This window comes from Desmodus rotundus, chromosome X (genome assembly GCF_022682495.2).
Source record: "Desmodus rotundus isolate HL8 chromosome X, HLdesRot8A.1, whole genome shotgun sequence".
Taxonomy (NCBI): Eukaryota; Metazoa; Chordata; class Mammalia; order Chiroptera; family Phyllostomidae; genus Desmodus; species Desmodus rotundus.
In genome coordinates, this window is record NC_071400.1 from 64,149,318 (window position 1) to 64,174,781 (window position 25,464).

At 38.5% G+C, this 25,464-nt stretch overlaps 1 protein-coding gene across 15 annotated transcripts in view; it reads left to right on the forward strand.

Moving 5' to 3' along the window:
- HUWE1 (HECT, UBA and WWE domain containing E3 ubiquitin protein ligase 1) overlaps positions 1–25,464 on the forward strand; it is a 160,435-nt gene that overhangs the window by 74,651 nt on the left and 60,320 nt on the right. For 14 of the 15 annotated variants that reach the window (XM_071220274.1, XM_071220275.1, XM_071220273.1 and 11 more), the window contains 12 exons: positions 4,592–4,698; positions 5,006–5,183; positions 6,056–6,147; positions 7,019–7,230; positions 12,752–12,809; positions 13,785–13,961; positions 16,987–17,232; positions 18,412–18,545; positions 19,285–19,379; positions 21,783–21,974; positions 24,422–24,638; positions 25,044–25,166. In XM_071220274.1, coding sequence (XP_071076375.1) covers positions 4,592–4,698; positions 5,006–5,183; positions 6,056–6,147; positions 7,019–7,230; positions 12,752–12,809; positions 13,785–13,961; positions 16,987–17,232; positions 18,412–18,545; positions 19,285–19,379; positions 21,783–21,974; positions 24,422–24,638; positions 25,044–25,166 — 1,831 coding nt within the window. The remainder of the gene's footprint in view (positions 1–4,591; positions 4,699–5,005; positions 5,184–6,055; positions 6,148–7,018; positions 7,231–12,751; positions 12,810–13,784; positions 13,962–16,986; positions 17,233–18,411; positions 18,546–19,284; positions 19,380–21,782; positions 21,975–24,421; positions 24,639–25,043; positions 25,167–25,464) is intronic. The other variant, XM_071220277.1, reaches the window with a different exon arrangement.

The following is a 25,464-nucleotide window of genomic DNA, read 5'->3' on the forward strand; positions in this document are numbered from 1 at the left end:
GCTAGGACGAACAAGTCAGTAGGGAAGCACCAGGTGTTTCCTGCAACAATTCTGTGCTGAAACCCACCGAATACAGATTTTCATCCCACCCTTGCCAGTGTGGCTCAGTTGGTTGGAGTGTCATCCCTCCCATAATAGAAAGGTTGCAGGTTCGATTCCCAGTAGGGGCACATTCCTAGATTATGGGTTCGATCCCCAGTCCAGGTGCATATGGCAGAAAGGCAGCCAGTCAATGGTTTTCTTTCACATTGATGTTTCTGTCTCTCCTCTCTGTCTGTAAAAGCAATGAAAAAATGTCCCCAAATGAAGATTTAAAAAAAAAAATTTTCTCATCCTTCTTCAATCCTACCTCTGGCTCTGCTACCAAACTTACTGATGTATGCCCAACTATATTCCTTTTGACTTCACAGCTGCCTTTTCATCTCTCTTGTCTCCTGTCTTAGTCCCGCCACATTTTAATTCCTTCAAATCTGCTTTTTCTCTGTTCCTAGTCTAGCTGATACTAACACTAACATGGATATTGTGGAAAACTTAACTAGACAGGATGACAAGTAGCCATTATGAATATTGAATACCTCCAAGGAGGCAAGTTATTTGTATAAGTGGTTGCATGAGCTAGGGCACCTGGTAACATTACTGGAGGTTTAGCACTCAGGTGACATTTTCTGTTACTGTTACATAAATATTGTCCATCAGGTTGAGGAAGATACCAAATGTGGGTGGTGATGGTGGAATAATGGAGAGTGAAATGTGGGACTGTCAGATGAGGGGAAATCAGTTGATGGGGCCGTGGAGTTGTGATGAGTGATGTGGCAGCAATGATAAAGGCACCTAACATCTGGGGGTGTCTGTGTTGAGGCTGGGCAATCAGTTGTGCTGGAATTGTCATCGAGGATTCTGGGTTGATGGGAGTCCTGGCCTAGCTCCAAAACTTTGATGGAAAGTTTCATGCATTTGAGAAATAATTATAAACGTGACTAAAGATCAGTATTTCTTTGTCTCCAGGGATTATAGAGTAATTTCTTGTGGGGAAACTGTAGATGGATTGAATGCCCCAAACAGTTGAGGTCATAGTGTGGTCCGAAGGAACCCAAGGAGTTTTGACATTGAGTTGGAGCTGTAGAATCCCAGACCCAAGACATGAGCCAAATGAGGCATTGCCAGGTCAGCCAGAGCCACAATGTAACGTCATGTTTTCAGACCTGTGGTCTATTGGTCTTTTCATGCTGGAAGTGCCCATGTATTATGGGAGTCACAGGCATTGTTATTCCATATCCTATAGTGGCTTCCCATTAAATACCTCTAATAGGGTGGATCCAGAACTGTTTAAGAATGTTGGTACTGGGAACTAATTTAAGAACTTCCGTTCTCTTTGGAAGAACCATAAAGTTGTATGCAGGGGACCAGGCAGGCACCAAGACCTCCATTTCATGCAAAGAGAGACCTCTAATTAGTGAACCTTTAAAACTGTCATATTGAGAAAGGACTTTGGTAGAGACCTTTCTTGTGGCATACAGAACAGTCTGTTTGGGAGGGTGAGGGCCCTCAGTTTTCAGTGGATCTAATTTACTATCTACTTTCAGTACAGGCACTGATCTATCAGATTGCTCCAGGGTCAAAAAGTGGAGGTGTCTTTAAATGAGGAGAGTTTCTGTTTGGGTATCATAGCTTCTTATATGGGAAGTGTCTCCTTTTGTGGCTAGGAAAGGGAATAGAGAGGTTGTAGTTGCACTTTGTTAGGATGTCATGTGACTTAAAAGGTTGTGAGTTCAGGATAACTAAGAAAGTGGGCAAAAGAGACCCATGTAAGGAGGTTATTGTCCATTTTGTAAGCTTAAGGGAGCATCCTTGAATAGGCCATTCATTGTGTTTCTCTTAGGCCTGCTGTTTGCAGACAGTAAGACAACTTGAGAGTTCCAAGTGATGCCTTGTTTTTATGGCTTATGCCCAGACTGAATGAACAGTAGAACGTGTACCCTAGTCCAAGTCAGTGTTACCTGGAGTCTGAAGAGGACTAACGTTTATTTAGTGAGGCCTATAATAGCGGTGCTGGCAGTAGCATGATAGGAAGGATAAACCAAGGGCAGACTTATATAGCATTCTTACATAGCAGGTTGCACCAGCGGATTGGGGCAGTGGCTCAATAAAATGAATTTGCTAGTTAGAGAGGGGGCGTTCAACCCTTTGTATGCATTCCTGTTGGTTATTATGCCAATGGCAGGACAGGGTGCAAAGATCACATTGAGTTTGCACTGGAGCTAGAAGCATGGAGATGCCATGGCATTTAGCCCAGTTTTAAAGGTCCAGAGACTGTGATGACTGGAGGCTCAATGAACCCGTTGAGCTCTGGGCAGGGAGTAATATCTGAAGTTATTCGAAAAGCATGAGCAAGTTAATCAGCTATGGTATAAAAATGAGCTTCCTCTGTGGTGGCCTTCGCATGAGTTGAGACATTAGAGACTTTAATTGTAATATGCAAGTCTGATCAGCAATATATTCCCAATGTGGAAGGCTCTGTAGGGCATGATCCTGGATGTGATGACTATTTTGAGCCCGTTGATCAGAAAAAAAGCAATGAGGCCATTAGCTACCACCCAGGAGTCTGAAAATATGAACAATGGGGATACCTTTATTGAGGTGTCCTCCAGTGCCACAATGACTACAGTCGACTCTCGAATTGGGTTGACTCTTGAGTCCCATCCTTTATTAGGAGTAACCCGTCATTGGGTGGAAAGCAGCAACTCTCCAGCAGGCTCCATTACATGTGATTGGTGTACTGCCATCTGTAATATAAACAGACTCCCTTTCTACTGGATTTCCTAGTCAATGAAGGTATGTCCCTGTACTTTTATGTCCTATTGCAGTGCCCTAAGTAGTCTTAAGAACCAAGGTCATTTGGTTAGTTAAACTACCCTAAAGACAAAAGCCTGAAGCTTTGAATTCCCATTTAAAAATAGTTTGGATCTTTACGATAATTTATTTTGTCTGCTCTTCACATTTTAAAACATGTTTCATAAATTTAATCCAGCTATTAGTTGTTTTCAGCAGAGTGATTCCTTAAGGTATTGTGCCTTTTTATCTCAAAGGAAGAACTGTATACATTGAACAGATTTTGTGATCTCCAATGTTTTTCATTTTCCTGAAGTCTTATGTTTTACGTTAATGTGTTTTCATATACTGAATTTTATATGAATTTTCCTATTCTTTTTTATAATGATTATGTCATTTTATTGATACATAAACTTAAAATTTCTTACTATGTCTTCTCCCAAACTGGACGAAATAAGACCTTCACCCTGTCTTTTCTTCACTCCTTTCTCACCATTTTCTTTCTTTTCTCTTTACCATTGGAGTTCAAAGATTACACCACATTTTTAGTTATAATTTTCAGTATTCCCCCACAGCACTTGGTTAGGCCATATTTAAAATGTGAGGTGTTTTTTTTTTCTTCAAGAAAATGTCTTTGGTTCCTTTTAACTTACATGTTCTCTCACAGAAACCCTATTGTATAGCTGGTCAGATTAATACCCAAGGACTCCTAACAATGCTGATGATATTTTTAAATTGTTGAAAAAGTTTTTTAAGAACAGATTTTATCCGTTTTCCTTTTTTTTTTAGTGATTTTTTTCCTTTTTATTGAATTTATTGGGATGCCACTGGTTAACAAAATTATACGGGGTTCAGGTGCACAATTCTACAACACATCATCTGCACACTATATTGTGTGTTCACCATCCCAAGCCAAGTCTCCATCCATCACCATTTATCCCCCCCATACCCTCCTCTGCTTCCCTCCACTCCCCCTGCCCCCGGCAATCACCACATTGTTGTCCATGAGTTTTCTTGTTCTTTTTTTTTTTTTTGCTCAATCCCTCCACCCACCCTGACCCAGCCCACATTTTGTCTATTTTTATCAATCAAGTTTATGTTCACTTTCCACCCAGCAAATCACCCCCTGGTTCATCTTAGATTGTTTTTCCTGCTTAAGCTGACAAGAATGGGTATTTTTTGGTTTATCCGCAAAATTGTATGCCAATTTATATATATGGTGATAAATGTATTTAGTGGAATGGTATGCAGTCATTCAAATTAAATGAGTTGTAGTGACAGGAAAAGATAAAAGTTATGTAACAATGAATATAAACTCGTTTGTGTAAAAATATGCCTATAAAATCTTAACTTTTATATTTTTGAATAAAATTGTATGTATTTAAGGTGCGCAACATGGATCTGATATACATAGTGAAATGATTCTACACTCAAGCTAATTAACATATCTCTTCACACAGTTACCTTTTTTAATGTGATGAGAACACCTGAAATGTAATCTATTAGCATATTTCTGGTATTTAGGAGTATATTATTTACTATAGTTGTCATGCCTGTACATTGCCCATAAAAATCTTAAGGATAGTCACTAAATTCTTAACAATGATTAATCTCTGAGGAGCAGTATTAGCAACTTTCATTTCATGGTAGGAACAAGCATTTCAATTGTGCAATTAGTATGTTTCTGGGTTTTTTTAAGCCTTTGGAGTTTTGCTTTTACCTGTGAAGAATCAGTTTCTCATATTTCTTTTCTTTTTTTAAGCTACTGAAGTGGTGACTGTGTTTGTATTTCAAGAACCATCACTGCTCTCCTCACTCCAGGACAATGGGTTGACAGATGTCATGCTGCATGCACTGCTTATCAAAGATGTGAGTCCTTTCTGCTGTTCTGTAAAGAAGATTCCATGTATACCACTCCCCGCGAATCTCAGTCTCTCCCCTCCCCTCCCCTCCCCCTCCCTCCCTCCTCTCTCCCTCTGTCTCTCACATACACTTGAAAAGCAGTCTTATGGCACGAAAATCTTATCTCATGTCTTCTATATGTAGTATTGAAACTAACTGGGACCTGGTCAACATCCCTTCTATCTCTCTGTGTTATATTCCTGGCCAAAGTTTTCTTAACATCTACACCTGAACTCTTTTAGATGTCTTCAAACTTACTTTATGTTCTCTCTAGGTTCCTGCTACCCGTGAAGTCCTTGGTTCCCTCCCGAATGTGTTCAGTGCACTCTGCTTGAATGCACGAGGTCTTCAGTCCTTTGTACAGTGTCAGCCTTTTGAGCGTCTGTTCAAAGTTCTTCTCTCTCCAGATTACCTCCCAGCTATGCGGAGGAGGAGGAGTTCTGATCCCCTTGGTAAGCCACTGGGATTTATCTTAAAAAAAAATAATTAGTTTGCTGTTGTGTCAAGATTTTAGATGATAAAACGTCACCAATTGGCAAGAAAACCCTTCCTTGACCTCACATCATTTCTCTGGCTAAGTGGGCTAAGTGTAATGAGAATTATCACCATACATTGAACTGCAGGTAGAACGGAAACATCATTCTTAGTTTCTGGTCATAATATTTCCATACTTCTCGACAGTTCACTGTTAAGTCTGCCATCACGGTGCTGATGTGGGATGAGTGTTAGAGAGCAGTGACAGATTTCCAGGTCCACTATCTAGTCTGTAGCAAAAGGAGATACGGACTTCCAAGGTATTGATCTCGGTAATCTTCTGTTCTAATATCCAAGTCCCTAAGATAGTTACAAATGAATAATTTCTTTCTCGATGTACTTGAGACCACATCATTGAAGAATGGAAAGAAGGTAGGGTTCCAGAAAGAATCCAGTTTTCAAAAGTGTGCTTTAAGCTTCCGGCTGCCGCTGTAGCTTTCTAGCTGTTATCATTCTTTCCTGGGGCAGCCAGAGGGTTAAATGGTTGTGCTTCTGTGTTTTCTCTCTGTTACCCTGCAGTAGTACTTCTGATCCTGATAGAGATTGCCAGGGGAGAATGTAGCATACATGGTTCTTGTAGAATATGTTTGCTAGGCTGATAACGATCCCACCCTCCTCCCCAGTGACTTGGCTGCTTATGGTAGGTGGGAATTCATTTGAGAAAGCATAGCGTTAGAAAATCATAACAGTCAGCCCATTTTCTTCTTTCCTCCTTATATTGGCATAGAAAAATAGCTCAAGCTCTATTTTCTTTAGTCTTTCTAACAGTTCTTTTTTGTTTTGTTTTAAGGGGATACTGCATCCAACCTGGGGAGTGCCGTTGATGAGCTTATGAGGCATCAGCCCACCCTCAAAACAGACGCAACAACTGCGATCATTAAGGTGGGAAGTGATGAGACATCGGTAAGGGGGGTAGAAAAAGGCTTGGCCTACTGGAGGTCATTTGGATTCTTAGACTGTGCTTATAAGAAGACTGTGTCTGCCTCATTTTCTCCATGTCCTTGGGTTTGTCCTTTGCCCATCCCCTGTTCAAAAAAGTCACTTAGTATTGCTTTCTTATACAAGGTGGGGCAAAAGTAGATTTATAGTTTTAAGTACGAAAAACACAGTTTATTCTTGTATTATTTATTAATTGCATTGTTTTCCATACGAACAATTGTAAACCTACTTTTGCCCCATCCTGTATAGGATATTACCATATTTTTGCCATGTGTAATGTGCACTTTTGCCCAATTTTTTGAGGGAAAAATAAGGATGCACATTATACATGGGTATGATAATTGCATGCCATGGGTATAATAATCCCATCTATAATGCATACAAAACTATGGGTGCGCATTATACATGGCAAAAATACGGTAATGAGTTGCCAAGGCTTAGCTTCTGTTTGTCAAACCACGTTACCCTTCCTAATCTTTGTTTCTTGATTTTTTTTAACATTTACTAGCCCTGCCAGTTCCCTATCAGAATTGTTGAAACTAGTATATGAGTTCCTGGTGGATTAGGACATGGAGTCAGATACATCAGTCACTTAACAGCCATGTGACCCTGAGCAAGTTATTTAACTTCACAGAATTTTACTTCCCTAGTTTGTAAAATGGGCTTAATGACTACATTTCAGGAATAGTGCATATAGCAGGCATATAATGTTTTGGCATTTCTGTGTATATAGCACATAGAAAGTGATCCAAAAATTGCTAGTCACCCCTCCCATTCCATAATTACTAATAATCTTATTTCCTGTACCTTTCAGTTACTTGAAGAAATCTGTAACCTTGGGAGAGACCCTAAGTACATCTGTCAGAAGCCATCAATCCAGAAAGCAGATGGCACTGCCACTGCTCCTCCCCCAAGGTCTAATCATGCTGCAGAAGAGGCTTCTAGTGAGGATGAGGAGGAAGAGGAAGTACAGGCCATGCAGAGCTTTAATTCTTCCCAGCAGAATGAAACCGAGCCTAATCAGCAGTGAGTGTTTGCAAGACAGGTTCACTAGCCTCGTGATCTTGGGTGTGTTGCTTTCATCTATAAAAGTGAGGGAGTCGGATTAGATCGTTACAAGGTTCTTCTGGCCCTGAGAGTCTGTAGTTTTTTTTCTTTGAGCCTTGTGTGTCATTTGTGCTTTGTGTTTAATTGTGTCGGTTCCCTGAGCAAGCTTTCTTCATTAAAGCCTGTTCATGAAATTGAATCAGAATTCAGTATATCACTTTGGTGTGCTTTCCTTAGAGGTCTTATTTTCTTTTTGTTGATTCAGTATTCCACATCATTGACTGTTCGATTATTTCTATTAAGTGAGCACATATGGAACATGTTGCAGTTTCGAAGCCTGTCTCCTAAGAAATCCTAAAGAGTTATGGGGGTTTGTCGTTGGTTGTTTCTGTTCGATCACTATCCGTTTGTTCCAGATAAATCTGAAGGCTTTGGGATGTACTGTATGATTTAACTAGACACAGTAGATTTTCTTTTTTATTTTCTATTTTATTTGAGGTTTTCTAACATACAAAATATGGCTATCTAGATAGTGAGATGAGGGTGGGCTTTAAAGACTGCTGGCTGGTAGTGGATAGTCCACCTGACTATTGAAGGTATAACTTAATAGCCTTCTTGCTAGAAGTGGGTGTGATCTCTCTAGACAGTCATGCATTCATTCATTCAATAATCCTCTGTTGGTGTATAGGTAAGTAGTTCTGAGAGAAGCATGAGCGTTTTAGGCACGGATATGAGTGGGTTCGAGCTTAGGCCTTAAGAGAAGACTGTGTGGAATAGGCAGCAGGAGTAAAGGCCTAGACTCCAAAATCATTGTTGCCCTATTGGAACTCTAGGTAGTATTGAGCCTGTTGGTATGAGGTTTTTGTTTTTGGGGTTGGTTTTTGGTTTTTTGGGGGGGTTTTTTGGTTGTTGGAAGAGAGGCATTAAGTACTAAATACATTGCTTTGTTGAGTAGACATCTTACCCTTGTTTGACTAGGCAACTTTACCCTCATTCTAGCAGCATCTTCTGTTTTGATTAAAATGTTTCTGGAAAGGAGGCCACTTTAAAAGAAAGAAGACTATTTGCAAAGGAGTCAGAATCTTGGTGCTTCCTTGCCATACCTTGACTGTCAGCCAGCCCACTGGGATAGGGTTCCCTTTCCTTGCTATAAGCCTTAAACATGGTGGGGGCAGATGCTGGTTTTGAGTCAAGCTGGGTACGGTACATTCATCTACATACAACTTCTTTTCTACCTGGGTATCTTACATATACCTTAGATCTAATGTGCCCAGATTTCAAACTCTCATGGTATATTGGCATTTTCTCAAGCCCCCCATGTCTTCACTCTCCATGATTTGGGGGGGATACCATGTGTGACTGTTCTATCTGTGTTTATCTCCCATCCCTGAATTACATTATCTTTTTTTTAATCATTTTTTATTGTTGTTCAAATACAGTTGTCTCCATTTTCCCACCACCACTTTCCCCCGCCCCACCCATGCCCACCTCCCACCCTCAGTCCTACCCCCCTTTGGCTTTGTCCATGGGTCCTTTATACATGTTCTTTGATGACCCTTTCCGTTATTTCCCTCCCCCCGCCCCCAGTTATCTTCTTTTTTATTTACCAAATTCTGCAAGGCCAGCTCAAATGCCTCATTCTTAAAAGGAGCTTTTCCTTTTACCTCCAAATAGGAAGTCAGTCTTTTGTATTCTCCCAACAGTTTTGTTAAAATTACTCATATATTCTAATATCCCCCTCCCCACTAATCTCTATGCCCCTTCAAGGCAGGAGCAGTGTCTAATTCAACAGTGTATCTCAGTCACTTTGTGTATAGTCGATAATCAGTCAATCAGTGTTTATTTAGTGTGTTGATAAAATGAATCAAGAGCATTAGATTAATGATTTTCCTGCCTCTTGAGTGCCAAGAGGTCTGGTCCTAATGAAATACGAATGAGAGTGCAGGGGTAGGAAAAATCTCTAGACCCACAGCATTAACACTCTACCATAGTGTTAGTTTTATGTAGCTTCCAAGCTGCAAAGGACTCTAATAGTTGCTGTTCCATGGTATTGATGTTTTTCTATACTCTGCATGGTCTGGGTGTTTGTCACTACCATATTCACATAACATATCTAAGAGTCTCGCAAATATTTATACATATATACTTTTCCACTTCTGCCACCTTTAGAAGCCTCAGTTGGGTCACCACGTGAATTATTAGGGCTGTAAGGAAAAGCAAGAGACTGTCTAATAAACTCAACCTCCATTTTGAAAGCTACAATGTATTAAAGGGTTATCCCAGACAGTAGTTACGGTAGAATTTGCTATACACTTTCTGCCTCTATAGGAAGAGGCTTGGGAAAATTTGCAGTGTATGCTAGCCCCTCCCCAAAGGTCTTGTTTATACCTGTCCCCAAACTCAAAATTCTTCAATGGAACTCTCAAATTCCTGTCTCCCTTGCCCTAGTCTGTTTTCCAGTGCCTTACATATACATATGAGTACACTTTTCCAATACTTTTACCTAAGTATAATTTCTGAACAAGAAACTGCACAGATTTTAAGTTTTCTCTTTGCCCACCCTCAAATGAGGAAATTAATCTTGTTTCTATCATAAAATAGGTTAACCTATACTAGAAGATCATATAAATAGGATAAATGGCGTCTTATATGTGTATCATCTGATGTCTGTACTTGGTTTACCTGGTTTCTGTTGCTCATTATGTTTTTGAGATTCGTGTTGTTGCATCTATGAGCATCGTTTTAGTTGTTTAGTAGTGTTCTGTTATATGGATATACTACAGTGTTTATCCATGCTCCTGTCGACTTCTGAGTTTCCTTTTTTCCCCAGGCTAAGACATTGTTCTTGTCCCTATTTTTTCCCAAAATCTGCAGCTAATATTTGAAAATGATGTTTGTATGTGACCTTGAGACATGTGGTTTTTTGCTAGAGATCTGGAATAAGGAAACTCAGGCACTACTGTATCCCCCTCCTCCCTCGTGCATAGAGTTCTGTTCAACAATACATTTGGAGGCATTCATCACACATGGTTCTGCATACTTGTCCTTTGGCCTCTTCTGCCCTCTAAATCGTTTGAGCTCAGCAAAAGTGACATTGCTAGGAATGAATATACTTGCCAATAAGTAACCAGGGGGGTTAATTGGTGTAATATGTTGTGGGGTTTTTGTTTATTTGTTTGTTTGTAAAGGGTCAGTTCCTTTTACTTTGCATACTCTAACCTAATCTTACCCCAAACAACTTGAGAGGTAGAGGTTACATAAATCCATGTGGTCTTGGGAACATGAATAGCAGCTGTCTGGGCTTTAAAGTCAGCAAATGCAAAGAAGCAGTTGTTTCCTGAGTTAGGACCCACTGGGAGGGCTTCTTTGCCAAAGCCAGCTGTATTTCCTCAAGAGCTGGAAGAGACCTAGTTCCCCTATTCACCCCCTCAAAAACCCCATGAAGTCTGTTGTATTATACACTGTATTATGACACTCAATTGGAATCCTCCTTTACTTCTGATTAAGGGCTTCAGCACCATAAATACACATGTAAAACTAGCCAGAGTAAAATTGAGTTTGGGAATGTGTGCATGTTTTGAAGAGAGGTAAATGACAGGAAATTTAATTTGACAGTTAAGGTAAAGTGTTTTGTTCATCTTGGGATTGCAGTCTTGTATTGTTTCAAAAATGCTGAGTCAAAGTTTCATGCAAAGTTAAAAGAATGACTCTTCTTAAAGCCAGTTGGTAGGGGGATTTCTGCTGGAGAGAGCTGATCATTTTTACTATTCCTACATGGCATCCTGAGCCTGGAAGCCAAAAGTTGAGGGTAGGAAGAAAACTAGTATCTGAACAAGTTTGTTCCTAGAGTTGGATTAAAAACTGTTGGTTTGTTTTCTCTCTCGTCCTCCTCTCCAACTTCCACTAAGCAAATGAAGGAAGTACCTGGGTTCTATTTCATGGTAGTGCTTTGGCTCTTTGCCATGATATATGGCTTCAGCAAAGGGCCAGATGTCTTAATAGGCTAAAGCCATATCTCTTGCCCCTTTACCTGTGGAGACAGATCTGGGTTCTTTCCAAGGAGGTGCACCCCAGCTTGGGTAGATATATTGGTGTAAGTGGCAGGGAATGCTACAGTGGTTCTGCAGGGGGAACTTAAAGAAAAGTTTGCAGATTTCCCATGGAAACATTTCACTCCTGGCTTTTGGCTTCTCCCTTTGTACAAAATTCCTTCTCAAATTCTTCACTGAGCATGTTCATAACATCCTACCCAAACCCTAGCTCTGGATATTTCATCAGTGGAGTCATTCATGATGCCTTTCCACTCTTTTTGCAGAGTTTAGTTTAGATTTTGCTGCCAAATGTCTTTGTGCCTGGCAAACCTTTATTCACATTTTATCTTGTTCAGAGATGAGAACTACTAGCTTCTTGCCAACTTTTCTGGCCTTCTCTTTCCAACTACTTCACCCTTCTTCCATCTCTCGCTTTTTTCCCAAAATCTCTTCCAAGGGCATATATAGCCAAAGTGCTCGTTATTTGACTCAAGTTTTGTCCCTACCTAGGGTTTATCTTTGAGGTAGATTGTGGTTTTTTCCCCTCTGTTTAGTTCTTGCAAATGCTAAGATGTAGCCATTGTGGTAAAGGCTGCATTTTCTGTGGCTGCGGCATTATTGCAGCCTTTTCACCTGCAGTGCAGCATTGATGCATCCAAAGCAAAAGGCTTGATCGCAATTTTGGGGTAGTTCAGGGACTATTGTGACAAAAGCACCGATTGTCAGGGAAGGAAGCCTTGGGTGTTGGCTTCATCTTTGACCAACTTTGACTTCTGAATGGTTTGTCAGTCTAAACATGGGATTTTGAGCAAAATTAAATTCCATTTCCTATCCTCTAACCAAACCTGATGCAAGAACATGGTAAGATACTTATTAATTTGTTTCTTTATCTACCATATTTTGCGGTGTATAATGCGCTCCCATGTAAAATGCACAACCACGTTTTTGGCTCAAACTTTCAGGAATATCTTTCATTTTAATTTTTTAATTCAACTTTTTATTTACTTATATTTAGAAACAAAACAGATTTGTCGTAATCCAGGTTATTATTTTGCATATGAATATCATTACTGCTTTCTAGAGTTACACTTGTAACACATAAGCGTAAATAAAAGAATTAAAAACATTTATGTAGATACGGAATTAGTACTGCCCATGTATAATGTGCATCCTTATTTTTCTCTCAAAAATTTGGGCAAAAAGGTGCGCATTATACACAGTAAAATACAGTAGCTTCTTCAAGCAAGTGTTTAAATAGTCTCTTACGTGAACTTGCTTATTTTTAATATTTTCATATTGATAAATTCCTCCTACGGTAGTTTGCCTAAAATAGGGTAATATGTATACCAAAGGCTATAAGTCTCATGTAGAAAAGTGCCTAGAATTTCATGCTCTTTCCCTTCCCTCACTTTGTTCTCTTGCATTGATATTGTGAATTTCTGTGTAACTCACTTTTTCTCCTTTAACAGGGTTGTTGGTACAGAGGAACGTATTCCTATTCCCCTCATGGATTACATCCTTAATGTGGTAAGATTTATGGTAGGGCCAAATGAGTAAAGGTTTGTGATTTTTCTGGGAAATGTGTGATATTATTAAATAGTCAGTGATTTCTGTGTTTTCAAATAACTAGAGCCCTTAAAATGCAGAGAAGCAGGGAAAGATGTACAAACCTTGTTCTCTGAGACTGGTTTGCCAAAAATTGACCAACACTCTCCCTCTTTCGGATATTCCCAATTTTCTGTTGGTTGTTAACCATTCCCTATTGGCATCCAAACAGGGAGAATGGAATTTGTTGGGCCAGTTCAGTATTATGTTCTTTAAATGTGTCCACATGTAGTTTTTACTGTTACTTGCCATTTTTCCCGTTAACTTTTTAAAAAATTAATGTGGCTTTTTTCCTTCAACTTCCTGTGTGTGTCACAGGAAAAGTGAAGAGTTTGAATTTTCCCAGAATTGTTTACTTCTAAGGGGAAGCCCACTTAGCATTTGTTCTAGCCCATTAATCACTTCCAAGACTTCCAGAGATGGTTTTTCTTGTGCCCATGTATTGTTGTCCACATTTTACTTTCTTACATTTACAAAATACTTTATTTGGTCCAAATCTCTCTTCTAGAGTTCTAAGTTTAATTTGCATTATGAGTGCGTTTGAGGGAAAGTACCCATGATGTTTGCTTTAGGGGAGAGACAACACATTATCATGCACAGAGCTAAATGAGGAAATTGAGAAATTAGACTTGATTCTGCCATTGTGTGGCCCTGAGCAGATCATTTAACCTCTCTGTGCTCTCAAATTATGTGACTCTACGTGTGGCTGAAAAGGTAGATTGGGAAGCAGTTATGATTATTGTTTATTTTCTGAATGTCTATATAGGTCTCTCCCTATTTACCTGAGGCTTTGGAATTCTAGAAAATACTGATTTCGTGACTACAGGGCTACACCTGTCCTGCTCTTTTAGTTCCAAGTGTTGAGCTCTAACTATTTTTAAATGTTTTCTTACTTAGATGAAATTTGTGGAATCTATTCTGAGCAACAATACAACAGATGACCACTGCCAGGAATTTGTGAATCAGAAAGGACTCTTGCCTTTGGTTACCATTTTGGGTCTTCCAAATCTGCCCATTGACTTTCCCACATCTGCAGCCTGTCAGGCCGTTGCGGGTGTCTGCAAATCCATATTGGTAAGAAGCATCTGGCTGAACATTTTCATTTCTTTTTAGAAGTCTGTTGCAATACTTTTATCTGTGTTACTACTGTGGTTTCCCTTTACCTTCAACTAAAAAGTAATCATGAAATTTGTAGTTATGTACTACAAGTGAATTTTGTGAATAATATATAGTGTGCCACATTATTTCTCATTGAAAAGCTCAAGTGTTTGTTATTTGTTCCTGGAGTTTGGTATATAGTTCTAACATTTGGGTTTTTTGGAAGGGACCATCTCCAAGAAAGCTTTGGAGCTGGGCTTTATTAGCGTCTCGTCCTTTGCCATGGATGCTTTTAACACAATCTAGTATCGTTTAGCCTTTTATTTTCCTTTTTCAAACTTGATAGTCATGGATTTTAAGCATAATTGACCTGTAGTTTATTGCTCAAATTTTGCCAAAATGTGAAGTTCATTTATTTATTTTTAAAGTGGAAAACTCCACATAACATGATGTTTACCACTTCAGCCATTTTTAAGTATAGAGTTCAGTAGTGTTAAGTATATTGACATTGTGGTGCAACCCATCTACAGAACTCCTTTCGTCTTGGAAAACCGAAATTCTGTACTCACTAAGCAACTCCCCATCTCCCTCTCCCCACCCCCAGCTCCTGGTAACCACCATTCTGTGTTCTGTCTCTATGAATTTGACTGTTCTGGGTACCTCTTGTAAAATGTACTTTGTAAGCTATTGGTCCTTCTGTGGCTGGCTTGTTGGTTAGCATAATGTCTCTTTAAGATTCACCCATATTGTAGCATATGTCATAATTTCCTTCCTTTTTAAGGCCTAATTTACTCCATTCTTATATAAACCACATTTTGTTTATGGATGTTAATTCATTGATAAACATTTGGGTTGCTTCCACTTCTTGGCTGTTATTATGAATTACTACTGCTATGAATATGAGTGTGTGAATATTTCAAGACTCTGCTTTTGTGTGTGGTGAGAACACTTAAGATTTACTCTTAGCAAATTTGAAGTATATAATATTATTAACTATAGTCACCTTGCTGTACATTCGATCCCCAGCAGTTATTCATCTTAGAACTGAAAGTTTTATATCCTTTGGCCAATATCTTCACCTTTCCCTCCAGCCCCTGGCAACCATCATTCTATTCTCTAGTTCTGTAAGTTTGACTTCTTTAACATATACGTGAGATCATACTTGAGTCTTTGCTTTCAGCTCTTTTGATTATATACCCAAAAGTAGGATTGCTGGATTATATGGTAGTTTTGGTTTTAATTTTTTGAGGAACTATGTAAACTGTTTTCCACAGCAGCACCACATTTCACATTTCAGCCAGCAATGCACAAGGATTCCCATTTCTTCTCCTCCGCACCAACACTTACTATTTTCTGGGTTCTTGATAGTAGCCAAACCAGCAGGCATGACATGAGATCTCGTGGTTTTGACTTGTTTTTCCCTAATTCATGATGTTGAGCATCTGTTTTCATTTGCTTATTGACTGAGTATCTTCTTTGGGGAAATGTTTAGGTCCTTTGTCCATTACTTAATGGGGTTGGTTTTTGTTGTTGAATTGTAATTTTTTAATATTAGTTCCTTATTAAATGATTTGCAAATATTTTCTCCCATTCCATGAGTTACCTTTTCACTCTATGACAGTTTAATTTGGTGCACGAAAGGTTTTGATTTTGAAGAAGTCCAGTTTATCTTTTTTTTCTTTTTTTACTTTTGTTGCCTATACTTTTGGTGTCGTATATACGAAATCATTGCCAAATCCAATGGTGTGCAGCTTTTACCTACCCTACAGCTTCTCCTAGGTGTTTTATGGTTTTAGCTCTTAAATTTAGGGCTTTGTTCTATTTTGAGTTAATTTTCTTATATGGTGTAAAGTAAGGTCCAACTTCATTCTTTTGATAGCCTGCTGATACCCGGTTTTGCTAACACTGTTGAAAACAGTGTCCTTTCCCTGTAGCACCCCTGTCAGAAAGCATTTGGCCGTACGCATGAGGGTTTATTCATGTGCTTTCGTTTCTATTCCACGGGTCTTGATGTCCGTCTTCATGTCAGTAGCACACTTTTAATTACCGTATCTTTGTGGTGGTAAGTGGAAATCAGGAAGTGTGAAACCTCCAACTTTGTTCTTTTTCAAGAGCGTTATGTCTCATTCACAGTCCCTTAAGATTCTTATATGAATTTAAAGAGAGATTTTTCTATTTCTTTAAAAAAAAAAACCATTGGGATTTTTATAGGGAGTGCATTAAATCTATGAAGCTCTATTAGCGGGGTTGTGCGGTAATAAGTAATTTCTACTTTATATTCCATAAAAATTATGGGAAAATCCATTATTATGACATGTCTACATTTAATGTTTCATTTTGCTTTACTTTTTGTGAATGTTTAATTAAGTGCTATTTCATAACTGAGGGAGTAGAAAAGCTGTTCAATCTTTATCCTACTTCTAAGATACTCTGTGGGCGTGCATAGATTTATTTAAAGCCATGGGAAAGACACATAAATTCTCACATCTTTGAATGGCAAGCGATAGAACTCAAAAAGAAATTACAAGGGCCATGTAATCCTTGAGTTGTCTCATAAAACAAATAAATTGATTAGCGGATGCCTGTCCTAGAACAGTCTCTCTTATTGTGGGAAGAAAGGAACATTTGTAATAGTGGTTTACTTCCATGTTTTGGAACCTTGCTTAATATTGCTCCCTGTTGAGCAGAGTTTGGAATTCATCTTATGACATGGAGTCCTGGCTATGACAGTATTCCAATTTGACCATCACAAGCTTTTAAATATGATTGGCTCACCGCATGAAAGCCTGTCGTTTGAGAAAAGTAATATGTTGCTTTAGAAGGAGGTGTTGAGGTATGTTATACCTGTATTCATATTTTAACTCCATCATTCACCAAATAAGAGACCATGACCGAGTCTGAAGTTGTGAGATTTGTCTTCTACTTCTTCTGTTGTGACTGTCAAAGACATGATGAATATGAAGTTCATTGTACATTAATGCTTTAATTATTCTTGTTTCAGACACTGTCACATGAACCCAAAGTCCTTCAGGAGGGTCTCCTTCAGTTGGACTCCATCCTCTCCTCTTTGGAGCCCTTACACCGCCCAATTGAATCTCCTGGGGGCTCAGTGCTATTGCGAGAACTGGCTTGTGCTGGCAATGTTGCTGATGCTACCCTCTCAGCTCAGGCCACCCCTCTACTACATGCACTCACTGCTGCCCACGCCTACATCATGATGTTTGTTCATACTTGCAGAGTTGGACAGGTAAGAATTATCTTAGGGGTGAACATGTTGGTTTAAAGCCAGTGTAATACCTAGGGCGTATACCTGGCATCTTATTGTACCCAGCATTTCTACCTGGGCTAGCTGCTGAAAGAACAGTTCTAGGGGGAGATTTTTTTTTCCCTATGGGTGACTTACATTTATGCCTCAAGTTACTGTCTAGTTTCACTTTCCCTGAGTATTTGTTTTTTCATTAGAAGCTGAGTGATCATATAATTTGTTTTGTGATCTGGACCTTCTTGAGAGTAAAAGTGGTTGGTATTAATAACAGATATATATGTAGCATTCATATAGGCCAACTGAGATATATAGTTAACCTTTTTAGCAGGCAGGCCTCAATTGGGTCCTTATCTGCGCTATTACTTGCTAACCTTTCTACAAATGCATGAAAGCCTGATAATGGGATGGCAAGAAGGAAGTTTGACTACAGAACATTTAAGTCAATGGTAATTAAAAGACTACTAAAGATTTCCTAAGTGTCAAACCCTATGCCTGCAATCCATGTGAGATTCCTCTTTTGGTTCCAAAAGGTGGGTTTATTTGTGTGCTCACAGTTTTACTACCTTTACTCCTTAGATAATCAATTCTAAAGATTAATGGTATAATATTTTAGCAGTCCCGTTTTATGCTATTGAGCAGAAGTATATTCATTGAATCAAATCAAATGAAAAGCAGTTATAAACTACTTAGAAAATAATCTACTTGACAAAGCTTATTACTTTTTTATTACTTTTTTATTCAATGAGAAATAAAATTAAAATGAAATGTTTAATTCAAGGAATTAAAGCAATCTAAATATTTATTGAAATAAAAAAATAAGAGGGAAGTAGCATGCCTACCACCACCGAAAAAGCTTAGAAAGCTGTCAATAAATCTATAAAACTGTTTCTTTGATTTAGAAAAACAGAGTTGCTGATGACTCCTGTCTTTCACTTTATAAAAACTAATGAGAGGAGATGTTAGAGACAGATTATAAATATTGTAAGAGAATACCGTGTGGAACTGTGATCTTAAATGGAAATTTTGATGAAATAGACAACTGTGAAAAGAACATGGAAGGGAAATAAAATCCCTCATCCTTTTTAAACAGCTGAAAGTTGATTCTGAACACAATTATTCAAAGGACATTCCAAAGATTAACTTTTTTAACTTTGGTCACAGAGTGAAATTCGTTCCATTTCCGTAAACCAGTGGGGCTCGCAGTTGGGTCTGAGTGTTCTGAGCAAGCTGAGCCAGCTGTACTGTTCCCTGGTTTGGGAAAGCACTGTCCTCCTCTCCCTGTGTACCCCAAACAGGTAAGGGGATGATCAGCTCTTTTGTTACCTGTTTTCTTTCCTAACAGAAAAAAATAAGCTCAGTGACTGTGGAATATTGGCGTTAGTCAAGAATAGAAGGGAGGCTTCCCTGTGTTAGTCCATTCTGGCTGCTATAACAGAACAACCATAGACTGGGTTCTTACCAACAGCAGAAATTTATTGCTCAGTGTTCTGGAGGCTGGAAGTCTGAGATCATGGTGCCAGCGTGGTTGGATGAGAGCCCTCTTCCAGGTCACAGACTTGTATCCTCGCATGGCAGAAGGGACTAAAGACAGTAGTCCCATTTGTGAGGCCTCCACTCTCGTGACTTAAGCACCTCCCAAAGTCCTCCCCTATTAACGCCATCATGTCGGGCATTAGGATTTCACATACAAATTTTGTTGGGGGGTGGGGCACAAACATTCAATCTGTAGCATTGTCCTTCCCACTTACCAGCCTAGGGACTTGATTACAAAAATCATCTTTGATTTGATATCCCAATTATGGTATGTCAACGTGGCGGGTGTTTAAAGTTTGTCCCTGTTGTTAGCCAGGTTTAAAAAGTTGAGTTGGAAAACTTGGTGAGTGCTACCTCAGGAATTCAATCATTGCAGGTGTTCTGTTAGGTTAACTCAGCTGCTATGGGAAGGGTTAATGTCAGCCAAGCAGGTTGGAGTCCAAGCACAACATAAGAGATGAACCATCCAGGTTATTTGGCTCACTGTTTCTCTTGTTGCAGCCTACCATCTGGGTGTGAATTTGGCCAGGCGGACATGCAGAAACTGGTTCCAAAGGATGAGAAGGCAGGTACGACCCAGGGCGGAAAAAGATCAGGTAACTCCAAGAAACTAAAATCTCAGTCATTCTCTTAAGTTCTATCTGTCTTTGTAGGTCTCTTGTGAAAATTAGCTCTCTATCATCTATAGTCCTCAATTTTTTTCCTTTCATTGATTTTTAATTATTTTTAAATTTAACTTTTTACTCATTTTTTGTATAAAAATATGTATACACAATAGTAAGAACTGGAAGATGTAGTAGAAAGAAAAGTAAAATCATCCATATTTGTGCCATAAAAAACAATATTTTCGAAGTGTCTGGCTAATCTTTTTCCCTGAGGATATATTTTATTAACACAGTTACACCTATCTTAGAAATGATGTTTTGTAGATCTTGTCAGTAAAATTACGTGCCGTGTAAAGGCACAATGAATTAATTATTCCCTGTTACATTTCTAATGTATATTTTGAAAAATGAGCATCATGTATGTAGTTTTATGCAAGTCTAAGATTAATTCCTTGAAATTACAGTATCAAAGGGTATGATGGGACTTTAATTTTTTTATATCCTTGTTTTTCAGGAGTTTAATTTTATAAGTTAAAAATGGTAAATAATTGTTTTAAGAGGCTGTGGAACATTTTAGAACCTCACTGTCCAATACGGTAGCCACTAGCCATGTGTGACTGTTGAATCCTTTAATGTGGCTAATACAACTAAAAAACTGAACTTTTTTCTTCCTCCTTTATTCTCTCCCGCCCTCCTTCTTCCTTTCCTTTCTCACTTTCTGTGTTTCCCTCTTTGTTTTTTTTCTTTCCTCTTGTTAAGGGGAAGGTGTTACGGGTTGAAATGTGCTCCCCCAGCACCTTAGAAATATGACTTTAGTTGGAAATAATTTTGTAGCAGAAGTAGTTAACATGAAGTCATAGGTTGGGTGGAGAAAACTGAATTTTTAATTTTTATTAATTTAAATATAACAGCTATTACCCAGTTGTTGGAAGACTTTTAAGTATGTTTGGAACAACTTAGGTATGTGAATCTTTTTTCAACTAAATTGTATGAAATATAAACATAAATGAATTTTTTTAATAAAAAGTTAATGTCTTCATTAATATGTGCTATGAAGTATAAAATAGATACCTTTTAAAAATATTTAGTAAATCTTAATTATGCTTGATTGCATGTTGAAGTAACAGTTTTTATTATATTGGATTAAACAGTATATTTTAAAAGTATACCTGTTTCTTTTTACATTTTAATGTGGATAATAGAAAATTTAAAATATATGTGGCTCACATTTTATTTCTGTTGAATAGTGCTGCTTTAGAACATAGCTTTTATATTTTAGCACAATTGAAGTTCCAAATTTCAATAAGCAAAAATTATGCACAGTTTTCTGCTAATCTAACAAAGCTAAAATTAATAAAAGCAGCTTTTTTAGAAAGTTGTTTTTCCTCCTGTATTCTGCATCGAGGAGGAAATAAATACCTTTCATAAACCGTAAAAATGAGGTAATTTTATGTATAAAAACCTATCAGATATGCTTAAAATTATACTGATATTACTAAAGGTAGAATTAATAAGAAAGCAGACATAACTTGTGAGACAACAAATAAGGACTGATGTGACAGTATGGGAGACGGAACAGAAGTAATAAAGTATATCACGCCTCTGCTCTGACGAGTTTAATTTTGGAGAAAATGGACCAAACCAAAAATTCAAATATCAAATTTGGTCAAAATATATCAAATTTAACTCAAAGAAAGAATAATTTACTAAGAACTTAGAGCAAAATTAGACTCACTGTCAAAGAATTGCCTCGCCTAACAGTCCAGATATATCTTTTCCCAGCAGTGTCTTTTCATACAATTAATGAAGATGATTCTATTTTCACATAGGTTTTTCACAAAATTAGGTGATGTGTTTTATAAAGTGTGCCTAAAGCCAATTCTTACATCTAAGAGCACACACACCAAAAATAAAGATACATATCTCACATTTATATACAAAAATCCTAAATGCTAGGATTTAGGAAATGTATTTCTACAGTGGTATAACCTATGATGTTCAATTTGAGTTTGCTAACAAGCTATAAATGCTAGGAAGGCATGCTCCTTGACAGTATGGGGGCACCAAGCACATTGTAATCTATGTGAATGGTACCCCCTGGGTCCTGCAGTGCCTACAGTCTTCCAAAGTAGCCCTGGGTTAAAGCTGTTCAAAAACTCTCATTGAAAGGTATCAGTATTAGCTATAAAGGGCTCCAAGGAGAAAAGAGTATCAGTACAGTTTTGGATTTTTTGTTTGGTTGGGGTTTTTTTGTTTTTAGATTTAGAGAGTCATGGACATTTAAAGAGTAATGAGCACCATAGGTAGCTGTTTCTTGGGACTCTTCAGCATAAGGAATGGTTCTAGGTAAGTGCTGGCTCAACATGGTCTTGTCGTTCCCCTCTTATTCTACAGATGGGGAACAGGATGCAACAGCTGGAAGTATGGATGCTTCTACCCAGGGCTTGTTGGAAGGCATTGGCCTTGATGGTGATACATTGGCTCCTATGGAGACAGATGAACCTACTGCTTCAGACTCTAAGGGCAAATCTAAAATCACACCTGCCATGGCTGCCAGAATTAAGCAAATCAAGCCTTTATTGTCAGGTGAGTGACTGTCTTTTTGCTACTCCCCTTTCTGGCTTTCAGAGCCTTATTAACCAATCCTGAAACAAATTGAGTTGGTATGGCTGTGTAGTTTCCTTTCTGGAAGTTGAAAGCTTTGGTGGCTCATTTTTAGGTGTACTTTATTGAGTGTATACTATGCAACAGGCTCTGTACTAACTGCCAGGGATACAGAGATAAGAGAATCACTTCCTGAATCTACTCCCTCCCTATTTAATTCCCTTCCTCCTATTGCTGTTCACCTGCAAATGGCTTCTGCTTCCACTAGTTCCACTGTCTTACAGAGGTACCTACAGTCTCCTTGTTGCTAAGTTTATTGTATATGTTTCAGTCCCCTTGTCACTTCTCTGTAGTATGATAGTTGGCCTACTACCTCCTTCTTGAAATGCTCTTTTCTTGATTTGTGTGGTATTAAGCTCTTTGCTTTCCAGTTACCTGTCTTGCTATTCCACCCAGTCTCCTTGTCCTTTCCCTGTCCCTTAAACATAGAAAGTGACATGGTTAATTTGTGTTTTAATAAAGTCACTTCGGCAACTCTGGAGATTACATTAACATGATACAAGACCATGTTAAAATGTACACTGGCCCTGGCTGGTGTGGTTCAGTGGATTGAGCGCCAGCCTGCAAGCCAAAGGGTCACCAGTCCGATTCCCAGCCAGGGCATATGCCTGGGTTGTGGGCCAGGTACCCAGTAGGGGGCGCACAAGAGACAACCACACATTGATGTTTCTTTCCCTCTCTTTCTCCCTCCCGTCCCCTCTATAAAATAAATAAATAACATTTTTTAAAAATAAAGATGTACACTAATTTGTGTTTGCCATCTTTTGCCCCTCGATGTTAATTTGGGGGGGTCTATTTATGTTCTTCAATATTTGCCAGTTTCTGACACCTTAATGTAGAGGAAAGTGAAGATGTAACTCCTGGGAACCTGGAGCTCTGCCCAAAAGCAAGCAGAAATTGGCCTTTGGCATTTCTATTTGTTATCTTAAAAACCTTTAAATTTTACATTCTGTTCTAATTTATTTAATTCCACTTTTGTTTTAATTTGAAAGTCTACCACTGCTACCCCAAATCAAAGGAAGATAGACCGAGAAGATGGCTCATGTTTATCTCCCCTTTCTTTGTTAGACCTCTTAGACCACTGTGACTTTGGAACATTTGGGGGTTTCTGGGTAGGTCCAGCTCATGCTTTTGGTGTCTATTTCTTTGTGGTTGCTGTCCTTGCTGACTACCTTTGGGCCACTATGTTTAGCCGTATTTTCTTTTTCTGTACATTTCCTTTTACATGTTTATTTGGAATCTGCGCCTTTTTTTTTTTTTTTTTGTTCAGCAATATATACTAGTAATTTTCAACCTTTTTCATCTCATGGCACACATAAGCTAATTACTAAAATTCTGCAGCACACCAAAAAATGTATATTTTGCTGATCTGACAAAACATAGGTGCAGTTTTGAATCATTGACACTGGACAGCTATTGTGGTGGTGGCTGTTCTCACTTTTTTATTTGACAATCTAGGGAAAAGAGGCCAGTGCCCCTGACTAAATAGTCAGGTATTGCGTGTTTTCAACTCTTGTGGCACACTGGTTGAAAATCACTGATATATACCAAAAAGTATCTTCCAAAAATGAAAATTTGAAATATTTATAATCTACCTAACACCTTAAGAAAGCCACTTAAAAATTTTTATACTTTCCTTAGCAGTCTTTTTTTCCTTTGGGGCCTATATATGTCATGTTGTAGTAGGACAATATACAATTTATATGATCTTTTCTGCTCTAGGTCATTAACATTTTTGCCATTTTTAAAGTTCTCTGTAGGCATTTTAAGTGACTTCATAACCCAGTAAATGTATTATTTACTTAACTAGTTCTTATTGCTATACTGCTCTCTGCAAAGGTGGTTTCAGTTTATACCTCTTCTAACAGTGTGAATGGTTATCTTGTTTGACTTTCACATTTGTTATACAGGGTCCAGCACAAATAACACCCCTTTTTTATTACAAATTCTTTTTTTACAAAATCATAAGCATGTAATTCTGTAACATAACAATATCACACTCAGTCACACCATAGGACATTTTAGGTGAAATGTTCAAATTAAAACTATAAATTATTACACCCATATTATTACCCTACCATCCACACTGAAGCAGGCGTTACTTCTGCAGGACCCTGTATATTGAGTACCAAGACACTTCTCTGTCTCCTGCCTTTAAAAGAGGCATTTATTCCCTACGGAACTTCCTTTTGGGATTATCATGTGTAGAGACAAGTCCAAGTGTTTCCTAGGTGTTATGTGGGAGGAAGTGGTCAGTCATAAAAATGTATTAATGATAATGTATCTATTATAAATGAAACTCATTCTGATAAATGAAACTCATTCTGAGAATACTGTCAGCCTTATTCTTTCTAACTTTTGGATTCTAGCCTCTTCCAGATTAGGCCGAGCACTTGCTGAGCTTTTCGGACTCCTTGTTAAACTGTGTGTGGGGTCTCCTGTCCGCCAGAGGAGGAGCCATCATGCCGCCAGCACCACCACAGCGCCAACACCCGCTGCTCGATCAACAGCCTCAGCCCTCACCAAGCTCCTCACAAAGGGCTTGTCTTGGCAGCCTCCGCCATATACACCCACTCCCCGCTTCAGGTGAGGTTCTGCTTAAGATACAGAATCAAATTGATTCCTTCACTGCTTAAATGGGGAGGGAACCACTGAATTAGAGGATTTGGTAGTCCCTTGTTTACTCTGTTACCCAAATGCAGTTTAAGGTATTTGTTTTGGTACTTCCTAGTCTAGAATAGAATATAGAGATCTTTAAAGCATTTATAATCAAACTGCATTTCAGTAACCTTGTACTTTTAGTAGGTGGGAACCTACTTAGAAACTTTAGAAATTTTAATAAGCAGTCGAATCACCCACCTGCATTCCAGTCAGTCTGTCAGTCATTTCAGTGCAATGTTTAAATTGTACTCTTGGCTTCCACCCAAATTTTCCATTGTTTCTGTATCTGCCTCAGAAAATGTTAATTTTTTTTCTTGTTCCCTCTTTCAGGCTAACATTCTTCATCTGTTCAGTTGGTTTTACATCCCCAATGCTGTTTGATGAGAGGAAGTATCCCTACCATCTTATGCTGCAGAAATTCCTCTGCTCTGGAGGCCACAATGCTCTTTTTGAGTAAGGATCAAGTTGCTTCACTGAGAAGCATTTCTTGGAGTTTGGTCTTCTCTGTGTGCCTTAGCAGCCTACAACCTTCTAAGTCACCTGCCTTGTGACAGTGAGATACATAGATACCCATTGATTGTACCCTTCCACATTCTAGGCACTAGCCCCATTTTTCTCCATCTTCCTTGGAGGTGTGGGATTCAGCCTTTCTTAGAGGTGTTTGCAAGGGTCTCTACTTTCCTTCATTTGGTTTCCAGTGCCTGGTACATACTTTTCTAATAGGCTTGTCCTTTTCTATGTTTTTCTGAAT